Source organism: Aricia agestis, chromosome 8 (assembly GCF_905147365.1).
Source record: "Aricia agestis chromosome 8, ilAriAges1.1, whole genome shotgun sequence".
In the NCBI taxonomy this organism is placed as follows: Eukaryota; Metazoa; Arthropoda; class Insecta; order Lepidoptera; family Lycaenidae; genus Aricia; species Aricia agestis.
In genome coordinates this window covers 12346324-12366839 of record NC_056413.1, presented here as the reverse complement: position 1 = coordinate 12366839, position 20516 = coordinate 12346324, and the positions used below count along the sequence as shown (strand labels likewise).

General features: G+C 34.9%; 1 protein-coding gene across 1 annotated transcript; it reads left to right on the top strand.

Annotated features, from left to right (window-relative positions):
- Nucleotides 1-1028: 1028 nt before the first annotated feature.
- LOC121730001 (cytochrome P450 6k1-like) lies at nucleotides 1029-15260 on the top strand. Its single transcript, XM_042118795.1, has 8 exons — nucleotides 1029-1437; nucleotides 4802-4957; nucleotides 6954-7138; nucleotides 8456-8616; nucleotides 10729-10853; nucleotides 12106-12211; nucleotides 14149-14397; nucleotides 15057-15260. The coding sequence occupies exons 1-8, from the start codon at nucleotides 1069-1071 to the stop codon at nucleotides 15212-15214; spliced, it is 1509 nt and encodes a 502-aa protein (XP_041974729.1). The 5' UTR covers nucleotides 1029-1068; the 3' UTR covers nucleotides 15215-15260.
- Nucleotides 15261-20516: the final 5256 nt, after the last annotated feature.

The window sequence follows — 20516 nt, the reverse complement described above, 5'->3', positions numbered from 1 at the left end:
ATATTAATTTAAGTGAAAAAAGTATATGTTTAAATACATATATAAATTGTCGTCTTGTTGTTACTTTACTAAATAAAAAAAATACGAAGGTTTTAAAGTATTGAAAACCATCAAATATACCTGTCCCCTTCCCAACTAAGATGAGATAATGATTGATTTTAAAAAATATCCAGTATTTGAAGTGATTTCTATACATAATTTGAAATCTCAAAAGTCAAATGTATCAGCTGAAAGTATCAATTATATATTTTTATATGTAATTTCTTTTAAAAATTAATTTGAATTTAAAACGAAAATTTTAGTCTTCCGGAAGATTCCGCTTTGTGACCGCTCGTTTTTGCAAATATTCTTCTAATACTAGAAATTATTCGGCACGATCTGGCAAAACAACGTATGTTCTTCATCGATAGGTACGTCTTTTTGTTTTTACTGGCAAACTAACTAGTGAAAAGCGCGGAAATGTTGTTGAAGTGCAGGTGTTTCAATTTCTTTGTTCAGGTATGTGACCAAGTTTTACTGTTATTAATCACTTTTCTTTGATTATTGTTATTGTTTACACATTGCAAAACTTGTATAGTATTTGATACCAAAAATGTATTTGTGCTAAATAAGATGGTTAATTTTTAAACAATTTAAAACAACAAGCAGGTAGCATTACGTGACCTCCGTTGGGTGACTTTTTCTACGGTCATTTTTGATATTATCAGGAAAATGCCTTAAATTCCGCGTTCTTTTTTGTTTTTTTGTTTAATAAACTATATTTCCTATTACATTAAAGAAAAAAATTATAGAAAAAAAGAAAAAATTGACATAAAAATTAAAATGAAATTTTATACCCTGTACACGTTTTTCTGAAATTGCCCTTATACGAAGGTTTATCTTAGCACAAAACATTTTGTACCAAAAGATTTAAACCTATTAAATTCGCCCGTCACGCTACATAGCACCAGAAATATTGTAATACTGTGGCACCGGCTCTTATCTCGATGATAATTACGGAAACATAATAAACCCAACATTCGCGGGACATACATCATATAGTTTCCGATATAGTGCCGCGCGGTCGCCATGTGGGACTACATTTTTAGTACGCTACTATGGCTGTGTGTGTGCACCGTGATCCTTCTGGGTGTGTATGTGCACCAAACATACAAATACTGGAAGAAACGGGGGGTTGAATTCGACCAACCTTATTTTCCGTTGGGGAATTTAAATTTCCTAATGCGCAAGAGTTTCTGGGACTACTGCATGCATCTGAAGGAGAGATTTCCGAGGGACTACGTTGGGATATACCTTGGCTTGAAGCCGGCGCTGGTGGTGCAGACTCCTGAGCTAGCCAGAGTCGTCCTTACAAAGGACTTCGAGTATTTCAACAATCGGTATCTGTATTCTAACCAGTCGGATCCTCTTGGTGCACTCAACTTGTTTACAGTCAATGTAAGTAGTTATTTAGTTTTTTATGTTATTTTAAAGTGTACAATTATTATTTATTAATTCACATATGCCTATAGTTAACTAACAATAAAGAAAGTAGCTAAGATCTTTTGTTTATTTTCTAATTGGCTAATAATTATTTACCAATAAAGTGTTTTTGTCATAATATTCCATATTATTTACACAATTCTCGATATAGATAATTTTATCTCCGTTTAGGATGTTATCATTTTAATTACAAACAATATCTAAAGTAATTGTTACTAGGTATGTAGGATAAACATCCGATTTATTATTAAGTATAATTAAATGACGCCCGCAGGCCGCAACTCCCTTGCGCCAAAATTAGTTTATCGTGCAGGACGTGGTGTACATTTTTCCAGGAGTATCTATGTCCTTTCCAAGCAGCAAAATCGGTTCAGCGGTTTGGGCGTTCAGAGAACAGAAAAACATACACATATTCGCAATTATAATATTAGTATGGATAGTGAGCCTTAATTAATTATTATATTGTACTAAATGGGTGAAACTTTTCTCTATTATTTGCCATCTACATCTATCTATACGTCATAATATAAAACAAAGTCGCTTTTTCCCCCATGTCATTTTGTTCCCTTTAATCTTTAAAACTACGCAACGGATTTTGATGATTCTTTCAGTGTTAGATAGCCCATTTATCGAGGAAGGCTATAGGCTATATTTTATCACACTAAGACTAATAGGAGCGAAGAAATAGAGGAAAATGTGGAAAAAACGGGGAAAATTATTTGAAAGGGCTAACTTGAACGCGCTAATCTCAAGAACTACTGGTCCGATTTGAAAAATTCTTTCAGTGTTAGATAGCCCATTTATTGAGGAAGGCTATAGGCTATATTTTATCACGCTAAGACTAGTAGTCTAATTCTATGCAGTAATCATGACAGAAATCTCCGTTCCACCAATAATTTGCGCCTCCAATGTCCTCCCCATAGTTCCACTCTCGTCCACTCTTCCTTTCATGTTCAATCAATTCTCCTTTGGAATTCACTGCCAAAAGAAATTAGGATGTCCGAGACCAAACAATTGTTCAAACGCAAAGTTCATGAACACTATCTTAAATCGTTGACTAAATGAGACAACAAAATCTATAATAATTAGTTATTTTATCTATATAGTATTATGTAATATGTACCTATATATTTATTTTATATTAATTATTACTTATATAATATGTAATATTGTATATAATATATGTATATTATATTGTATATAATGTGTTTATTTTACTTTGAATTGTATATATGATTATGAATATATATCTATAATTGTATTATTAATTTTAAGGTATTTTTAATCACTTGTCCTCTAAGGGTATGCATCTACCTCACATTCTCTGCAACACCCTAAGGTTTGGCTGGAAGATAATGCCACGAGGCATTAAGCCCGCCTTTGTACAGAAACGTGCAAAAGTTTTAAATAAATAAAAATAAATAAATAATAGGAGAATGTGGAAAAAACGGGGGAAATTATTTGAAAGGGCGCGATGTTGGAAATTCGTGATTATCATAGTTGATAAGTATCTAAAATCTGAATACCATTAACGTTCCTTTGTCGGTATTTACAATCTTATATTCTAGCAAAATATTATTACAAATAAGGTACTGAACATAACAAATCGATAGGTACCCAAAATAATTATTGATACCCTTATATTAAGGCACTATATTTATAATATTATAGTTAATCAAACGATAATGTCTTGATTAAAGTATTATTAGGGCTTTAAACATCAAATAGCGTACTTAATTATGTAAGTACCTGGATGACCGAGATTTGCTCGGTATAGCAAACACTCATTGACTTCGTGTTACTTAATAACGCCATCTGCTGGTCGTTAAAACAATTAGTTGCTCGCAAAATAGTATTATTATCCGCCAATAGATGTCAGGAAGAGTCATATTTTTCAATTTATCGATTATCGATAAAACACGAATAAAAAGACATTTTCTGAAAATAATTCCTAGCTAGATCGATTTATCGCCCCCGAAACCCCCTATATACTAAATTTCATGAAAATAGTTGGAGCCGATTCCGAGATTCCAATTACATATATATATATACAAGAATTGCTCGTTTAAAGATATAAGATTGACAAGTAATTAGTTAATTAATTAAGCACGCATTTGATGTTTAAAATCGTATTTACCTTAATTCAGTATTCAAAGTCAAAAACATTATATTGAACACTAATAAAACACAATTGTCGTGCACTTTTTCAAAAATTGTGTTTAATTATTGTTCAACATGAATTTCCACCAAGAACCGACAGTACAATCAATTAAACTTACATATAAAAACAATATATTTTAAGTACAGAAAAAAAATGTCGTTTGGTTCAAAACAAATGTTCTAATTTCTGTTCTAAAGGTTATTCGGCAATTTTTTTATGAAAGAGGATAGGTATAATATGGCAAAAAATTTGCCACTTTTTAGAGCCACGAAAATAAGTAAGTACTATCCACAGTAATAAATCAAGATAGAACGGCTAAGCGGGTGGAGTACGCGTGTTTCAATCTTGCACAAGCGTGCAAGATTCGTTGAACGTTCATTCAGTCAGCCACTCAGCCCTTTTTTTTTTTTTTTTTTTTCGAAAGTGTCTAAGCTACTGGTCTGGTTAAGACCATGGTAGTTTAATCGTGGCTATAACTAGTCTGTTGCTAGTTGGTTTGGAGGCCACTCAGCCCGCACATCTCGACTCGAATACACCAGAGTGGTTGTGCAAAAATGCCTTATTGTGCAGTGTCGAATTGTAAAAACAGAAGTACAAAAGTGAATCGGTCAAAAGGAGGTAATTCTTTCCACGGTTAAGATATTTGTTCTAACTAAAAGTAAAGCAAAAATTGACACGATCGATCCCTTAGCAATGCACGCGCATCGCCGTTCTATCTTGATTTATTTCTGTGGTACTATCCATACTTAAAATTATAAAATATTTCTCTTCACGCCCAAACTTCTAAACCGATTTTGCTGAATATGGCATAAAGAAAGTCACGGGAAAAGACAGAGGATACTTTTTATCCCAAAAAAAAATTACGGTTCCCACGCGATAAACGAATTCTGGCGCAACCGAGTTGCATAAATTACCGCTAGACAGCACGTAGGCACAACACCAAAGAGTTTAGTTTCCTATATTGTTGAAATTCTTTTCTTGGCTATTTTTGGGCTTTTTCACCACTTCCTGATAAGTCCCGGATAGCATTATCCACAACTGATTGAGTATAGAGTATCCGTCACGTAAGTTGCGGTTAGCATATCCGGGACTTATCAGGAAGTGGTGAAACAGGCCCTTTTATAACGATTTGTGTTGATTTTAAAATTTGTGTTCTAGAATCCAATATGGCGGGACGTGCGTCACGAGCTGTCACCCATGTTCACCGGCCACCGGCTCAAGCTGGTCACGGAACTCATGAACCAGAACTCCAAGGAGCTGGCCAAGAAGATCCAAAGGGATTTTGTGGAGAAAAAGAAAAATGTCAACCTTAAGGTGAGATCTTTCGCTTATGTTACGCTAGGTAATATGTATTTATTGCTTTTTTTAAATTAAACGAGGGGTCAAACGAGCAAACGGGTCACCTGATGGAAAGCAACTTCCGTCGCCCATGGACACTCGCAGCATCAGAAGAGCTGCAGGTGCGTTGCCGGCCTTTTAAGAGGGAATAGGGTAGGGGATTGGGCCTCCGGTAAACTCACTCACTCGGCGAAACACAGCGCAAGCGCTGTTTCACGCCGGTTTTATGTGAGCCCGTGGTAATTTACCGGTCGAGCCGGCCGATTCGTGCCAAAGCATGGCTCTCCCACGTCAAATTTATGTTAGGATAGATCATAGAGTAACAAGTGCGACCTCTCCACCTTGGCATGATAAACCAATACAAGCGATAATAAACTCTATACAGAGCGGACATAAATTATTATTTCTTTATGATTGCAAATGATCTACGTCGTCGAGGAAATTGATTCCCTGGGCAGTTGACAGACGTAACGTCAGGTGGTCGGCTAATATGTCAATTCAATGTTTAGCTGTGATAGGTCGGAAGGGTTTGACTTAACGCGACCAAATTACTTCCGCCATATGCGTACCTAGAGTCTAGGAATCAACTTCTCTGATAATACATGTTAGCGATATGTAATTAATTCGGAATCATAGTGGAAATCATAGCCCAATGTTATGTGTCACAATTTATTTTGTTACTATGAACGCTAGAATTCTGCTTATCTCAGGGTTTTGTCTCGATGCAGAAAATGTAAAATTCCTCGATGATAAATTTTGCATTCACATTTATTCCGTTATGGTAAATTAAACATACCATCGCATGCACAAATAACTACAAAAAGCACTTGCAAACAGGAAAATCTGCATAAATAATATGTTGTGGAAATAACGCTACTAAATAGCTGTGAGAATATTAGGTACGTGTTTTCCTCTCATATGAGGAAATGCTTGAACAATATTTTTCATTATTGTTTTGACAATAACAATATTTTTCACTCATAGATCAAGCATTCGCTTCGACGCAACGCTAGGGATAAATCAATCATTAATCTATATCTTTTCATCATAGTGTTACCTGTTAACTTAATATATTCTAATACTAGCTGTCCCGGCAAACGTTGCTTTGCATTAATAATAATATTATATAAAGTACCTTGTTCGCCTATATTATTTTATTGAAGTGACTAAATAAGTATGTTACCATAGCAACGTCCATCGCTATCCCGTCGCACAAACAATGGTCGCCGTCAATCTCGAGTTGTAATAATTTACTATTATTTATTCAACAAATGCACTTATCATTATAATAAGTACCCAGTAGCCGATTCTGAGACAGTAGGTCTCAGAATCGGCTACATCGTACATACAATCGAATATGCATATAAAATTTGGTTAAAATCAGTAAAGCCCTTTCGGAGGAGTACGCGGCCTAACATTGTGACACGAGAATTTTATATACAAGATTATAAATTCGAAAGTCGGTCGGTCTGTCTGTCCGATCAACCGCTGAACCGATTTTGATAAAATTTGGTATGGAGTTACTGTGAATACCGGGAATGGATATATGATGCTTTTATCCCAGAAAATGTACGGTTCCCGCGCGATAATCGATTTTGGCGCAATGGAGTTGCGGGCGCCATCTGACTTGATTGAGATTTGCGCGGTACTAACTTTAAAAAATCAGAAGAATTATGTTTCATGTAAGTATGTTAATAAATTCCTTTCTACGGAATCCATAAAAATACTTATCAAGACCAACCCATACACACCCTAAAGTTCTTATACTTAGTTTTGTTACTTGTTAGTATTTACTTGAGTAAAGGGTCAATTCAGACCGCAACGTGACGCGTAGTTATTATACTGTATGTCTTTTGTATAGATTTGACCTCAGAACAGGGGTGGATTTGACAGATTTACACTGTCTCACGCAATTGAAATTTGGCAATTCAGAACCTTAATTTTAGGATTTTAACTCAACCTAAACTCCCAGGAACTGTTCTCGATGTATACATCAGACACCGTCGCGTACACCGTGTTCGGTATTAGAGTGAGCATCCTCAACGACCAGCCGTCCCCGCTGTGGTTCATCACCAGCAACATGGTCCACTTCACCTTCTGGAGGGGGCTGGAGTTCACGCTTGTCTTCCTCATGCCCGCGCTAGCTGCTTTCTTGAGGTAAGGAATTGAGGATACTTTATGGTTTTTTTATTCTATATAATATCTAAACTAATCATAAATATTTTTTATGAGTTTGCATCGAGTAGGGTCTAAAACAAATATTATGCCGATTTTGATATATTTTTATACATATTTCGAATAGAGTCCGTGGAAGGACATGCAATGTTTTTATTGCGGAAAAAGGTACTGTTCCCGCAGATATTATTTTTACACGGACAGTCAAGTCTTTAAAGTATACATAAGTACATACTACATAAGTAGCATTTACAACCCTTATCGATTAAAGTCAGTATAATGATGAAGCTAATCTAAATTTTAATAAAGATGATGACTATCCCCCTTACTAATAAACGTTGTATTAGCTTTGAATAGATATACAGTGTTTTGTTCCTGTCACACAAGTGACATTTTTAATTGGATTGAAGAAGACAAAACACTGTATAACTATTCAAAGCTTATACAGCGTTTATTAGTATGAGTATACGGCGATACTTATTGCAAGATTTTTTTCTGTAAGAATGGGAATAAAAGGTTAAATTGGACAGGAAATTGTATCGGAAACAGAATTAGGGAGCAGTTGCCAGACGAAGCTTATAATCAGTAATAAGCCAGTAGTTTTGTGTAGAGGGTTAGGGGGTGATTTATTTCATCTGGATGCATTTTATAAATTGAAACAATGAGGGCACTAAACATAATTTGTTCTCAAAGTGGGCAGTAGAGAAAATAAGTTTGGGAACCCCTGGTCTAATAGTAACTGGGTTCTGAGGTTATTTTGACGAGAGTTTATGCAATCAACAAGTTTGTTGATTGATTAATATTTCGAAGTTAGCCCAACCGAAGTGCTAGACTGCTAGAGAATACTAATAGTTACCAATAAATATAATTATTATGGCTTCAACCAAAAAGCCGCAAAGTTCCAGCTACGCTAACGTGGGATAGCCATGCTTCAGCACGAATGGGTCGGCTCGACCGGAGAAATACCACGTTCTCACAGAAAACCGGCGTGAAACAGCGCTTACGCTGTGTTTCGCCGAGTGAGTGAGTTTACCGGTGGCTCAATCCCCTACTCTATTCCCTTCCCTTCCCTTCCCTATCCTCTCCTATTACCCTATTCCCTCTTCAAAGGCCGGCAACGCACCTGCAGCTCTTCTGATGCTGCAAGTGTCCACGGGCGACGGAAGTTGCTTTCCATCAGGTGACCCGTTTGCTCGTTTAACCCCTTATTTCATTAAAAAAAACGTGAAAAGCAGTAAAATATTAAAGGTGTAGGCCGGTTTCTGAATAGAGATCTTTTTGGTTAAATTATGCTTACAGACTGAAATTCTTCTCTGAAGCCGCGACTGACTTCATCAAGAAGATGTTCTGGTCGGTGGTAGACGAGCGGAAGGATGTGCGGAACCCCAACGACAAAGATCTGGTCAACCACCTGCTGCAGCTGAAGGAGAACCTTAAGTTGCCCGTCCATGACCATTCAGGTATGGTACTTTGAGGGCTAACAACCTCCTACATTGATAGCAAATTATTTTTCTTTGACGACCTCTGTGGCTCAGTGGTTGAGCGCGTGGTGGGGTCAAATCCTGCCGACGGAACAAAAGGTTTTCTATGTTCCTGGGTGTATAAATGTGTATTAAATATTATGTGTATTGTGTATCATTATTAAAATCCATAGTTGCTAATAATATAAATGTTACCTTTTCACGCTCTAACCGCTGAACCAATGTTGCTTTTGACGGAGATACTTTGGGTCCCGAGAAAGGACAATATATACTTCTCATCCTGAAAAATGTACGGTTCCCGCACGATAAACTAATTTTAGCGCAGCGGAGTTGCGGGCGTCATCTAGTCTGAAATATAAATGTCTGGTATCTGTAAGCGCACGTTCAGACGTGCTCTGCGTGCACGGTTTTTGCTCGCGCGGATTCATCACATGTGAAATTGCTATGAATGATGAATCCGCGCGAGCAGAAAACGCGCACGTCTGAACGCGCGCTAACACAAGTTCTTCAGGTAGACCGTACTTAGCACCAGTGTTCCCAACTTAGGGGTTTTCCCCCCAGATTTAGGGGTTAAATAAGTGAGATGGGATTTTTTTAGGGGTCTAAAATTTTTAGGGGTATTTTCAGGGATTTTTATACTTTTTAATATTTTTAAATTGTTGATATTAATATTAATTATTTCTTGACCTAGCGACTTCTTGCGACATCTATTACGTAATTCTATGACCACTCTGAGGTTACTGGCGGCAATACTGATGGTCCGATTTACATTAAATCGTAATGATGTCACTTGTGCAACATTTAATCCAACAAATAAAATGTTGAATTTATTCAATAATAAGATGTACGACTTCAAAACATCTGAATCTTCAGATGAAGATGAAATATTTAACTAAAATTAGCCCAATCCATTCAGCCGTTTTCGAGTTTTAGCGTTACTAACATAATTGAAAATCCATTTTTATATATATACAGATTTTAGGGGGAAAACAGAAAAAATAAGGCGATTTTAGGGGTTTTTGACACCAATTTAGGGATAAATATTTTTGAGAGGTGGTAACACTGCTTAGCACGGGCAGAGTAGACAGTAGTTATGTCTATTGTGGCACGGGGCCAGACTGGCACTGGACGTCGTGGTAGGAAGCGTCCATAGATATTACTTATTATTATTATTCTCTGTCTCTTTCGAGAAACTTTTTGTAGTAAGTAATTTGAATTTATCTCTAGTGTATCACGAATATGACTTTTATGGGTTCCGAATGGAAACTACAAGGATTCCTTTATAATTTATATTTAATTATTGTTACCAGTGTTATTATTGCATTTTTTCACACAATTATATATAAGTAATATTATGTACCTACCTACCGCATTATATCATAATATAGTGTTATGTACGTAGTGCAGGTATTGCAAAGTAAAATGTTAGATTACACCATAAAGTTAATATACCTTATATTAACTTTATGGATTACGAATGCCTCTACAAATTATCTTTACAATAACATAACATAGTTAGCATTAATAAAGCTACCTACAAAATTAATAATGTTTAATTTTACTGCAAAATTGGTTTAAGGCCGGGCCAATCTAATATTATGTGATTTAGTTTTGGTCATATTTTAGGTTTACATTGTTGAAATGATATTACGTTGGGACTTGGGCCACAATAAATTCCAAATGGGAGACTTGTCAATAGCAAACAAGTTTCGAGTTTATTTTGCATTTACAATGTAATAGTCTTCTGTTTTAAGTGCATTTCTGAGTACGCTCAAACTTATATTATACAATATAGGAAAACTTCATTTTCGGCTGTCACATCAAGTAAATTATAAAAATATGTAACAAAACTAAGTGATAATACTTTAGGGTGTGTATGTAAGTCCCTTATAGTTCACTGTGAAAGTAGCAGCGCTGAAAGAACATTTTTTTTGTGGTTAGTATGGAGCATGGGCAAGCGCCCGCGCGTCATTAATTTTTCCATACATAGGTGAAAAAAGTTACTCTTTTAGCGCTGCTATTTCCACAGCGAACTCTATACAGTGGATATACACCCTAAAGTAATTATCACATAGTTTTACTACTATATAGATCCAGAAATGGCGGACAAGCTGATGCTGGCCCAAGCAGCTGTGTTCATCCTGGGTTCAGTGGAGACTTCCTCCACCACTCTGTCCTACCTGATGCACGAGTTGGCTCATCATCCGGAGGAACAGGTAACGCTTCTATACCAATCACTTAAAGTGAGTATACCTAATACTTGTACTATTATCTATTCTGTGCTAATACCAACTGCTAGTTTTATTAATTAGTGTGGACGAGAGAATATTTAAATAATAAGCTCACGACTCAAGTTGTTCCTAATAAAAATTCTTATAATCAAAGTATTTTGTACCATAATAAGTCACAAAAGACTTCAAAGTTCATAGTTTACAATAATTGTATTATGCGTTAAAATAAAACTGAACTTATTATTATTTTTTTGTGTGTTTCAACAATGAATTAAAACATGAAAATATACAGCATGACTGTGAGACATGATCAATACTTAAGGAGAGTACTCGGTACTCGATTCTCATTATAATTATGTAATAAAATTAGGTACTTAAGTTTTGACCAAATTTCCCTAATAAATGAATCATGGACACTTTAGTAAATTAATATGCGGCGGGCGCGGCGGCCTGCGCTCGCGTCGCGCGCAAAGCTTGACCGCTGTAAAGTCGACCCTTGCAGCATACTCGTAGCATACATTTAGTATGCTACGAGTATACTACGAGGATCGACTTTACAGCGGTCAAGCTATACCCCTCCCGCGCGCGCAGTCCATGCTTTGGGTAAATAATTATATTTTAACTTTAAGCTACTCTACTCAGTGATCAATTGATATTATTTTTTTATCAACTAATATACATATTATCAGGTCTTCGAGTATTGAACATGTCTCACCAGTGATATTCATTCTATGTACCTATATTTTATGTTATTCAAAAAGTATTTGATATTCAAAAATATGGCAGGAGGATAAAAATTCATAATTGTAATATTCATTTCATGAAGTATTATTTCAGCTTTAGTTTCATAAGCATCATCTTTATCTTCAACGTTTACCTTATATTAGAAATGCTCGGTTAATAAAAGCCTCACATTTTAGAGTGGAGCCACATTTCTCAGGTGCGTAGCGTCGTCGGAACGGAAAAACGCATTATAATGAAGCGTATATATCTGCAGTGTGTTATCGCATGATGATAATAATTCAAGACAGTGCAGACAGCGCTAATAAGCGCCATACACTCTTCAAAGCATGGCAGGCATAATATCAAAAAACTCACGTATGCAAAAAGTTATGTTACCGCTGCGACAACACACCGAAACGCTACAGATTATGGCCTCGTTCTAACATTCACACGACTAATTGCTAAGGCCTTGCACTGTCCTTATTTAAGTTTTATCACAAGACAATTTCCCCAGGAAACCCTGTATGAGGAAATAAGGCAGACTCTCGCGAAGACTGGAGGTGACGTACTGCAGTATCAGGAACTCATGGAAATGAAGTACCTGTCAGCTTGTATATATGGTAAGAGCTAATTACGCTAAGATAATTTACAATATTTTCTTCTGAAAGTTGGTTTAAGGACGCTATCACAAAAATTATGTTAAAAATTAGCAGGTCAGTACGAATATCGACTTTAATGACATTAAAATAACGTTTAATATCAGCGCGCCTTGTACAGTGGCGTTTACGACGCTCGCTCGCTCGAAAATGTATGAAGAAATTTGAGAGCGTTTCTTATTTTTCTTATAAATGGAAATGTTATTTATTTTTATATAAAATATTTAGCTATTCGTATAGGGGACTAAATAAGCAACAATTTTTTTGTATATTTATTTTCCTTAGTTCAGTGTATTTAGCTATAATGGTACCTAAACAAACCCCATTTTTTTAAATATTTTGCGATTATTGTGATGGTTAAAACGTATTTATGTGAAAATTTTGTATGCGGCTGTAAATTTTTATGGTATAGACGTGGAGATGAATATTATCTTTCATTTGAAACCACAATATCCTTGCAGTGTGACTTCTAATTCTTTAAAATGGTACCTGAAAATCGTCGATATTTGTAAAAAAATGTGATAGCGTCCTTATCTGAATGTAATAATAATATGGTTGCGAGTTTCTTACGCCGGTTCTTACGCCGTTCTCGCCGGGTTAGTTCCCGAACCGGCGGTGGTAGGCATCACGTAGACTTTCAGAGAATATTTGCAAAAATTTTTCTGAATAAAATAATTTGAGTTTGAGGTAAGTATATTTTGTCTTTTGATGTAAGTGTAGGATTGGCAGAGATTACTTAACGCACTAATTACAGACATAATAATATTAGAATTTACAAATATGTAGACTGGGTAAAAAACTAGAAATAAGTAATTTTGAAGCTACCTAACCGTACGAAATACTTACATATTTTTATGTAGCGAAAAATGTCCGTAGATTGTAAATTGCAGTGAAACAAAATGTTATTCATCCCGCGTAAACCATAGAACGGACAGAAATTTATTATTTTCCGATATATTATCATGGATGACATAATATATTGGGGTAATGCGATAGAAAGTTAATCCAGCGGGTAGCAGGTCGGATAATTTGTGGCCGGTATTTATTTTTATTACATAGGCGTTCATGGTCAAAATTCACCGGTAATTATGGGTACGGTATAATAATATAGGATTGGCAAAATTAATGTTAAATGCATGGTAGTGTGAATGTAGAATTAGGGATTGCTCGTTCTCGCGAGATCTCGGCCTATTTTAGCGAGATTGATCTCGGACGAAAAAAAGTCGAGTTTCATGATGATTATGAGCTGCCAAAGTTTTACCAATTTAAGATATTGCAACTTTGGCAGCTCAAATCTTCGAAATGTGACACTTTACACGGTTTTGTCTAAGACTATTTTTGTTTGTATTGATGTTAGCCATAGACTTAATATATGATGTTAGCTATCCATTTTTGAAAAAAATATTAATTGAATATTCTTGAACGCGAAAAAAACAAATTAGCGGACAGTAGGTCGACCAAAATCTTCATACCCCTTTATTAATGAAAAAATATAGAAAGAGACTCCAAAAGAATGTTACTTTGATGCATAAAAGTCTATGGAAAAAATTCGTGAAAATAAATGTTTATCTTATAATACTTATAATATTTATATTTTTTTTCTAATTCATTTAAATATTGTGATTATTTGCAAAAAAGAACCCACCAAACTGCTAATCTCGCGAGATCTCGAAATTGGCGAGATCTCGCAGTATTTCTTTATTCATAAACTCGCGGGATCTCGTTTGAGCCCCAATCTCGCGAGATTTGCATTCCCTATGTAGAATGTGTAAAGTGAGATATAGTTGGAACATTATTTAAAAAAAATGTTCACTGTACCAGAATTGTCCACCGATAAAGACTCTTTACCAAAATTTCACGCACTCAGAAAACTTAACTCAAAATATGCTTTTATATTACAGAGACGTTGCGGAAATACCCTCCAGTGTCATACCTGGACCGGAAATGCGATAGAACATTCACGCTGAACGACGATCTAACGATAGAGGCCGGTACTCCAGTCTTCTTGAACCTCCTAGCCATACACTACAACGAGAACATATACCCGGAACCGAAGAGGTGGAATCCGGAGCGGTTCCGGAATGTAGCCGATGGTGACAACCTGAACTACACCTTCCTGCCCTTCGGAGAGGGACCACGGTTTTGTATAGGTGCGTATAGCTAATTCATTGAACATTAACCCCCTTACTAATAAACGTTGTATAAGCTTTGAATAGTTATACAGTGTTTTAGTCCTGTCACATGAGTGACATTTTTAATTGGATTGAAGAAGACAAAACACTGTATAACTATTCAAAGCTTAAACAGCGTTTATTAGTAAGGGGGTAAGTATTTGGTATTTGTCTTTTTAGAGTGAAAAAAGACGAAGGAGCAGTTAATAATAATAGAGTTTGAAAAAACAGGCTGCATTTCTTTGTTTCCTTCGTTGAAGACATAAACATATAATACGACAGTATATATTATTATATATTGTTGAAGATCTGAATCTTACTTGTATTTTAAAAACCACATCATAAGGGCTGGTATTAAGATTGTTATTAATATAAAATCCGTTTTTCTTCTTCTAAGATCTTCATTTATTTTACTCGACTATCTGCGCCAATGTATTTAAAGGGTGCGTTCAGACGTGCGATGCTGTGGGATTCAGCTCGCGTGTTTCCAAACGCTACAGCAGACAATGTTTTTCGAAAGAATGTGTGTATGAATATTGTTTATAGCTCTAGGACCCAATAAAGTTTATTGCATTTGACTGTATGCTTTTGAATAATTTTCTTTGAATAATGTTTTATAAATAGACTCGTTTTTCTAGGTAAGAGGTACGGTATGATGCAAGTACGAGCGGCGCTGGCCAAGATAGTAGAGAAGTTCAGGATCGAGCCCGGCGAACCCTACGAGGTGCCTACGGATCCCTACAGCGTCATGCTATCGCCGAAGGGCGGGGGCACTGTTAAGTTCGTTCCTCGATAAATATATTTTATATTACTTAGGGCCTGTTTCACCGCTTTCTGATAAAGTGCCGAATATACTATTCACAACTTTTTGACAGATTCTCCATACTTGAACTGTCAGGTTAATTGGTGGATAGCCTTTTCTTCACTTATCAGGAAGTGTTGAAACAGGCCTTTAATATTACAATAATAAAGATAACTTTTGTACTTATAAATAATTTAAGTATAAACATGATGTTTTTTTATTAATGGCTAGCTGTCCACGTAAATATTTTTTAGCCATATCTAAGTAAAGTATTTAGCCCATTTTATTAAAATAGATTGAATAATTTAGGCCAAAATCATAAAATTTAATTGTGCGGGAACCGTACATTTTCCGGGACAAAAAGTATCCCTTTCGATCGATCAAAATTCATCAAAATCGATATGGAGATACTTTGAGTCTCGGGTAAGGACAACTGATACTTTATGTCCCGGAAAATGTACGGTTCCCGCACAATAAACTTTTATGATTTTGGCCTCAATTATTCAATCTATTTTAATAAAATGGGCTAAATACTTTACTTAGATATAGCTAAATATAGCTAAATTGGTTTATTGTGCGGTTCCCGTACAATAATAAAAAAAATAAAGGTTTATTTCTATGAAATCAAAAGATTTTCGATTTATATTTATATTTCAGTTGATTTAATGAAAGTTAAATTAAGGTTTACCATTTATGACGTATAAAAAAAACTACTTGCTAGACCTCGTTCAAACCAATTTTCGTTGGTAGTTTTTATAGTAATGTACAGAATATATTTTTTTTAGAATTATCACTTTAGAAGTTACAAGGTTACACACATTTTACCACTTTGGAAGAGTCTCTCTCGCAAACTATTCAGACTAGAAAAAAATGATATTAAAAACCTCAATATGATTTTTGAAGACCTATTCATAGATACCCCACACGCATAGGTTAGATGAAAAAAATTTTTTTTGTTTCAGTTGTATCTATGGGGACCCCTAAAATTTTCAATAATTTTTCCAATTTTGTATCAAAATCTTAAAGCGGTACCTATGGGGACCCCTAAAATTTTTAATATTTTTTCCATTTTTGTATCAAAATCTTAATGCGGTTCGACGAATAACGAATCTATAAGGGTTCGGTTTTTGCCATTTGGCTACGGAACCCTAAAAACTATAATGAACATTGCTTGAACATCATCTTATAACTAAGATATATTAATGGAAATTCTTTAAAAATAGTAGTAATGAGTATCACATTGACACCTTATAACTAATGCGTTTTATAATGCAATCAAAAGATTTTTTAATCTAAAATTGCCTTCTTATAGGCCCGTTCTTTCTAAGGCCAAAATGTTCAATATGCGTGTATAAGTTTAATAATCCTAATAAGTAAAGATGTTATAGAAAGCAACATTACTTTAATTGTTACGGTACGCTTTATAACTAAAAAATAACTGTTTATAATATGTAAATGATTCTTTGATGTTCCCTTTAATGTTGATGTTCCCTAGCAAGGCCAACTATCAAATCTTTGTTGGCGCCTTATAAGAAACCACCAGCCTTCCTAGGAACATTACCAATATTTTAACTTAAATCGAGGCATAAGTAGATTTTCGTTTATTAGTACTATACACAATGCATTATACGATAATGTCCTGTAATAAAATGTGAGATAGATATAGGTCCTGTAACTAAAAACTAAAGTTTTTCAGGGTGCGGAAATTACAATTGTAGCCTCGACAACCAAAGTCTACAAACAGTGAGATCTCACCGCCACAATTGCGGCGCGATCGACTCGCCGCCACGTTTGTGGCCTTAAGTACTTGTACTATTATCTATTCTGTGCCTTAAGTTTGATGGATCTAAGTCTTACCATGACGATAACCACGACTTTTTAATAGTTGGCCTTCAAAGGAACGTGGCCTTCTATGGTGCATGGTCGTTATATTACTTCTAGATAATTTAAATACTTTAGCTATCAACTTAGCTATTTGTTGTTGTAACGTTATTTAATTATTCATTTCCTCATAAACTTAATCTAAAAGTTATTCCTATCTTATCGTCTTTGATGCGCCTTATGAGAGGATTACGAAATAACACGCCTAAATAATAATCAACGGATAATTAGTATTTTTTTCAAGAGCATTCAACTGAAAAATTCATGTAGATTAATTATCAGATTAACACTATCGAAGACTTAATCAACAAGACTACTCACGTAAGTAAAATATCTACAAAAATTACTAAGTATATTTTAAAAAACTCCAGTCTCAATGATAAAATTTAAAATTACTTATATTTTTTTCTTTATTTTTAGCCTTTTGATCACGTCATTTTGATTGGCGCGAACAGGTAGTAATGTTAAATCCTCGTGTTTGGACTTTGCGGTATTCTTTGGTCGTTCTTATGGTTTATTATTTAGTGGAACCACAAAACTCAACAAGATTTTGCATAAAACGTTGAATTAAAACTTTTACATGCCCACAATACCTCAATAGTCAATACTCAATGTGTGATGATGTGTGACCTTTTGTTTTCTATAGTTTAAAAATAACAAAACCACAAAGTTTTTTTTATTGACAAAGCGAAAGGCGACGATGTTAAAGACAAACGTGACGCTACTTTTAAAGCTTTTGGCAGTACGGTGAAAACCCACTCCGCCTTCAATCGTCTTAAGCCTGAATAGACTTTCAAAACAGATTCTTAAATCAATATGAACTCCACGCCTGTCCTGTTCCACAACTTACTGCAGACATGATTTATCTCAGCAATGCAATTTGGTATAGTAAAGAAAGTAGTTCGAATGCTTGCAATGTTGTTCGGTTAAAGAAACATGAAATTAAAAAAAATTAATAACAGGTTACTTACCTGTTATTAATAAGGGTAATATTTGAATTGCCTGAATAATAAATGAATCGACCGTTTTAGTGATTCCCTATTCTGAAATATAGTTAAGTTAATAGTTTTGTCCCGGAAAATTGTACGGTTCTCGCAAGATTTTCTCTTGTGATCATGAAGTCGTAGGAACATCGCATAAAATGCCTTTTACTCAATAGAAAAATATATCTAAAATCATCCAGCTTTTATTTAAACAAATAAAACAAATAATAAAAGAATAAATACATTAGAAGTTAAGTAAGCAATTTCATGCAAATGTGCATTTGCAAATAAAATTCCAAATGCTAATTTTTCTGTCATGCCGCTTGCGCCATTGTCTTTGTCAATTCATTAAACAAAGGACGATAATTTTTTGAGTGACACTTTCATACACAATTGACAATGTTAATTACCGTACCGTTCCGCCTCTAGTCCACAGATACAGTTCAACAACAACAAATGCGAAACGATTTGTGTCTCATCTGCCACTCGACAATGCGTTATAATATTGTAATTTGTATCTCACTCTATTCCTGTTTTGCATTTGTTTCGCCGCGATTTCGCAGCAAACCGCGACCGGTGGACTAGAGGCGTTATCACCCGTATTATTAAATTGGACGCTGTTAAGCATTCTTGTTCTAACCCACACAAAAATTACGTATTGAGTTATGAATGCAGTTATGTTCTTTAGATGATTTAGAACAAGACTACATTCAAAATTTAACAACAAAAAAAAATGTGGGTTAGGACACTAATGCTTAACAGCGACCATTTAAAATTTAAATGCATTCAATTTCACATAATTTGCTAATCGACATTTTTATTTTACTATTTTCCATAGTCCGTTCAAAGTTATTATACCATGTTTCTATGCTACATGAATTCTTGTCTCGTTGCCATAAGTAAAACAACTCCCAATGAATTCTATATTAGTTAACAACCAATGCAACTTCATGTTACTAAGATGCTAATCATAAAGTTCTAATTTGTAATCAAGATATTGTCATGTACTATATTATTGATTGACAAATCATTTAGCCAGAGCGAGATAAGAAATATCAATATGCCAATTTACATAGATCTCCAATAACTAATAAGTCAAGCTCAACTGACACGAGGAATCGCTGTAAGCAGAATAGATGGACCTGATTTTGTCTATTGTACGCCGAACACCTCAGATTCTAAAGTAAGACTGTAATGAATGCAGTAGTCTAGGAGGAACAATTCAATTTACAGATTGTTCTGTAAATGAAGGTTTAAATGTTTTCTGATCTGAATGCAAATAAGTATAAGATTTGTATAGAGAGCCTGCCTCTGCATGTTCACGGACGGATCTGCAAATGCACCTGTCATCTGCTGCCGTGAAGAGGAAGTAGTCATAATGAAGTAGTTGCGTCCGTTGACTTGTGGAGATTGAAATTCAAGTAACAAAATACGCACTTTATAAAAAAAAGTGTACAACGCTGATATAGAAGTTTTTACTTCAAGGAGCACTTACCTCAATTCCAAAACGATAACCTTGCACACAACCAATGCATCTAGACAAGTGATTTTTTATACAATATTGGGATATGTTAAAGCTATGCCTCTACATTCGATTTTTTTCTAAATTTACTTATAAATAAAAAAATATGACCCTACAAAAGTCGCAAAAAATGAATGCCCCCTACCCCGCCAATCCACCGACCATAAAACAAATTTGGAAGACCTTTAAGATAAAACAAAAACATAAGAGGCATAGACTCACTCTTCCTGAAGATATTTAAAAAAAATACTTAATTAGATAGTCAGTGATAGGCTCTATTTTGAGGGAGGAATCAGAGGACTACGTAACCTCGAATTACTGTATCTGTCTCTATCACAATACTCGTGCTGGCGCAGGGTGAAGCGTGGTGGCAATAGTTTCTTCATTTAAATTCTTCTGCACCCGCGTTCCCTCTTAAAAACTTCCAAAAAAGGAGGTTTTATGTTTGCATCTTGTTGCGCCAAGTCATAAAATGCCACGTTTTCATACCAGCTCTCCCGAACTATAAATAAAATATAAATAAAATTTACGTGTTTTCACACAAATAAAATTTCAGCTAACGCTGGGATTGTGTTATTACTTATTAGATATTAGTTTCTTGGTTTCATTAGTTCGGTAAAATGTGGTTCGAATTTTATATAAAAAATAAAAAAATAAAAGTTCAGTGATTTTTTTTTTTGCCTTTTGGATGCTTTTGGTATGTTTGCAACTATAATAATATTTTGCTTGACCTAATGTACCTACCTAAACTGGAAATACTTGACTTCTCCATTACCGATTCTGTTTGGAACTATGTATTTTACATTCCCTGTATAGCTGTAGACATTTTAAGAGTTTTAGTCGCAAATAGAATATCTACCCTACATTATAGTGTTTATTTATATTTTGTACTGTGATAATATAATATAAG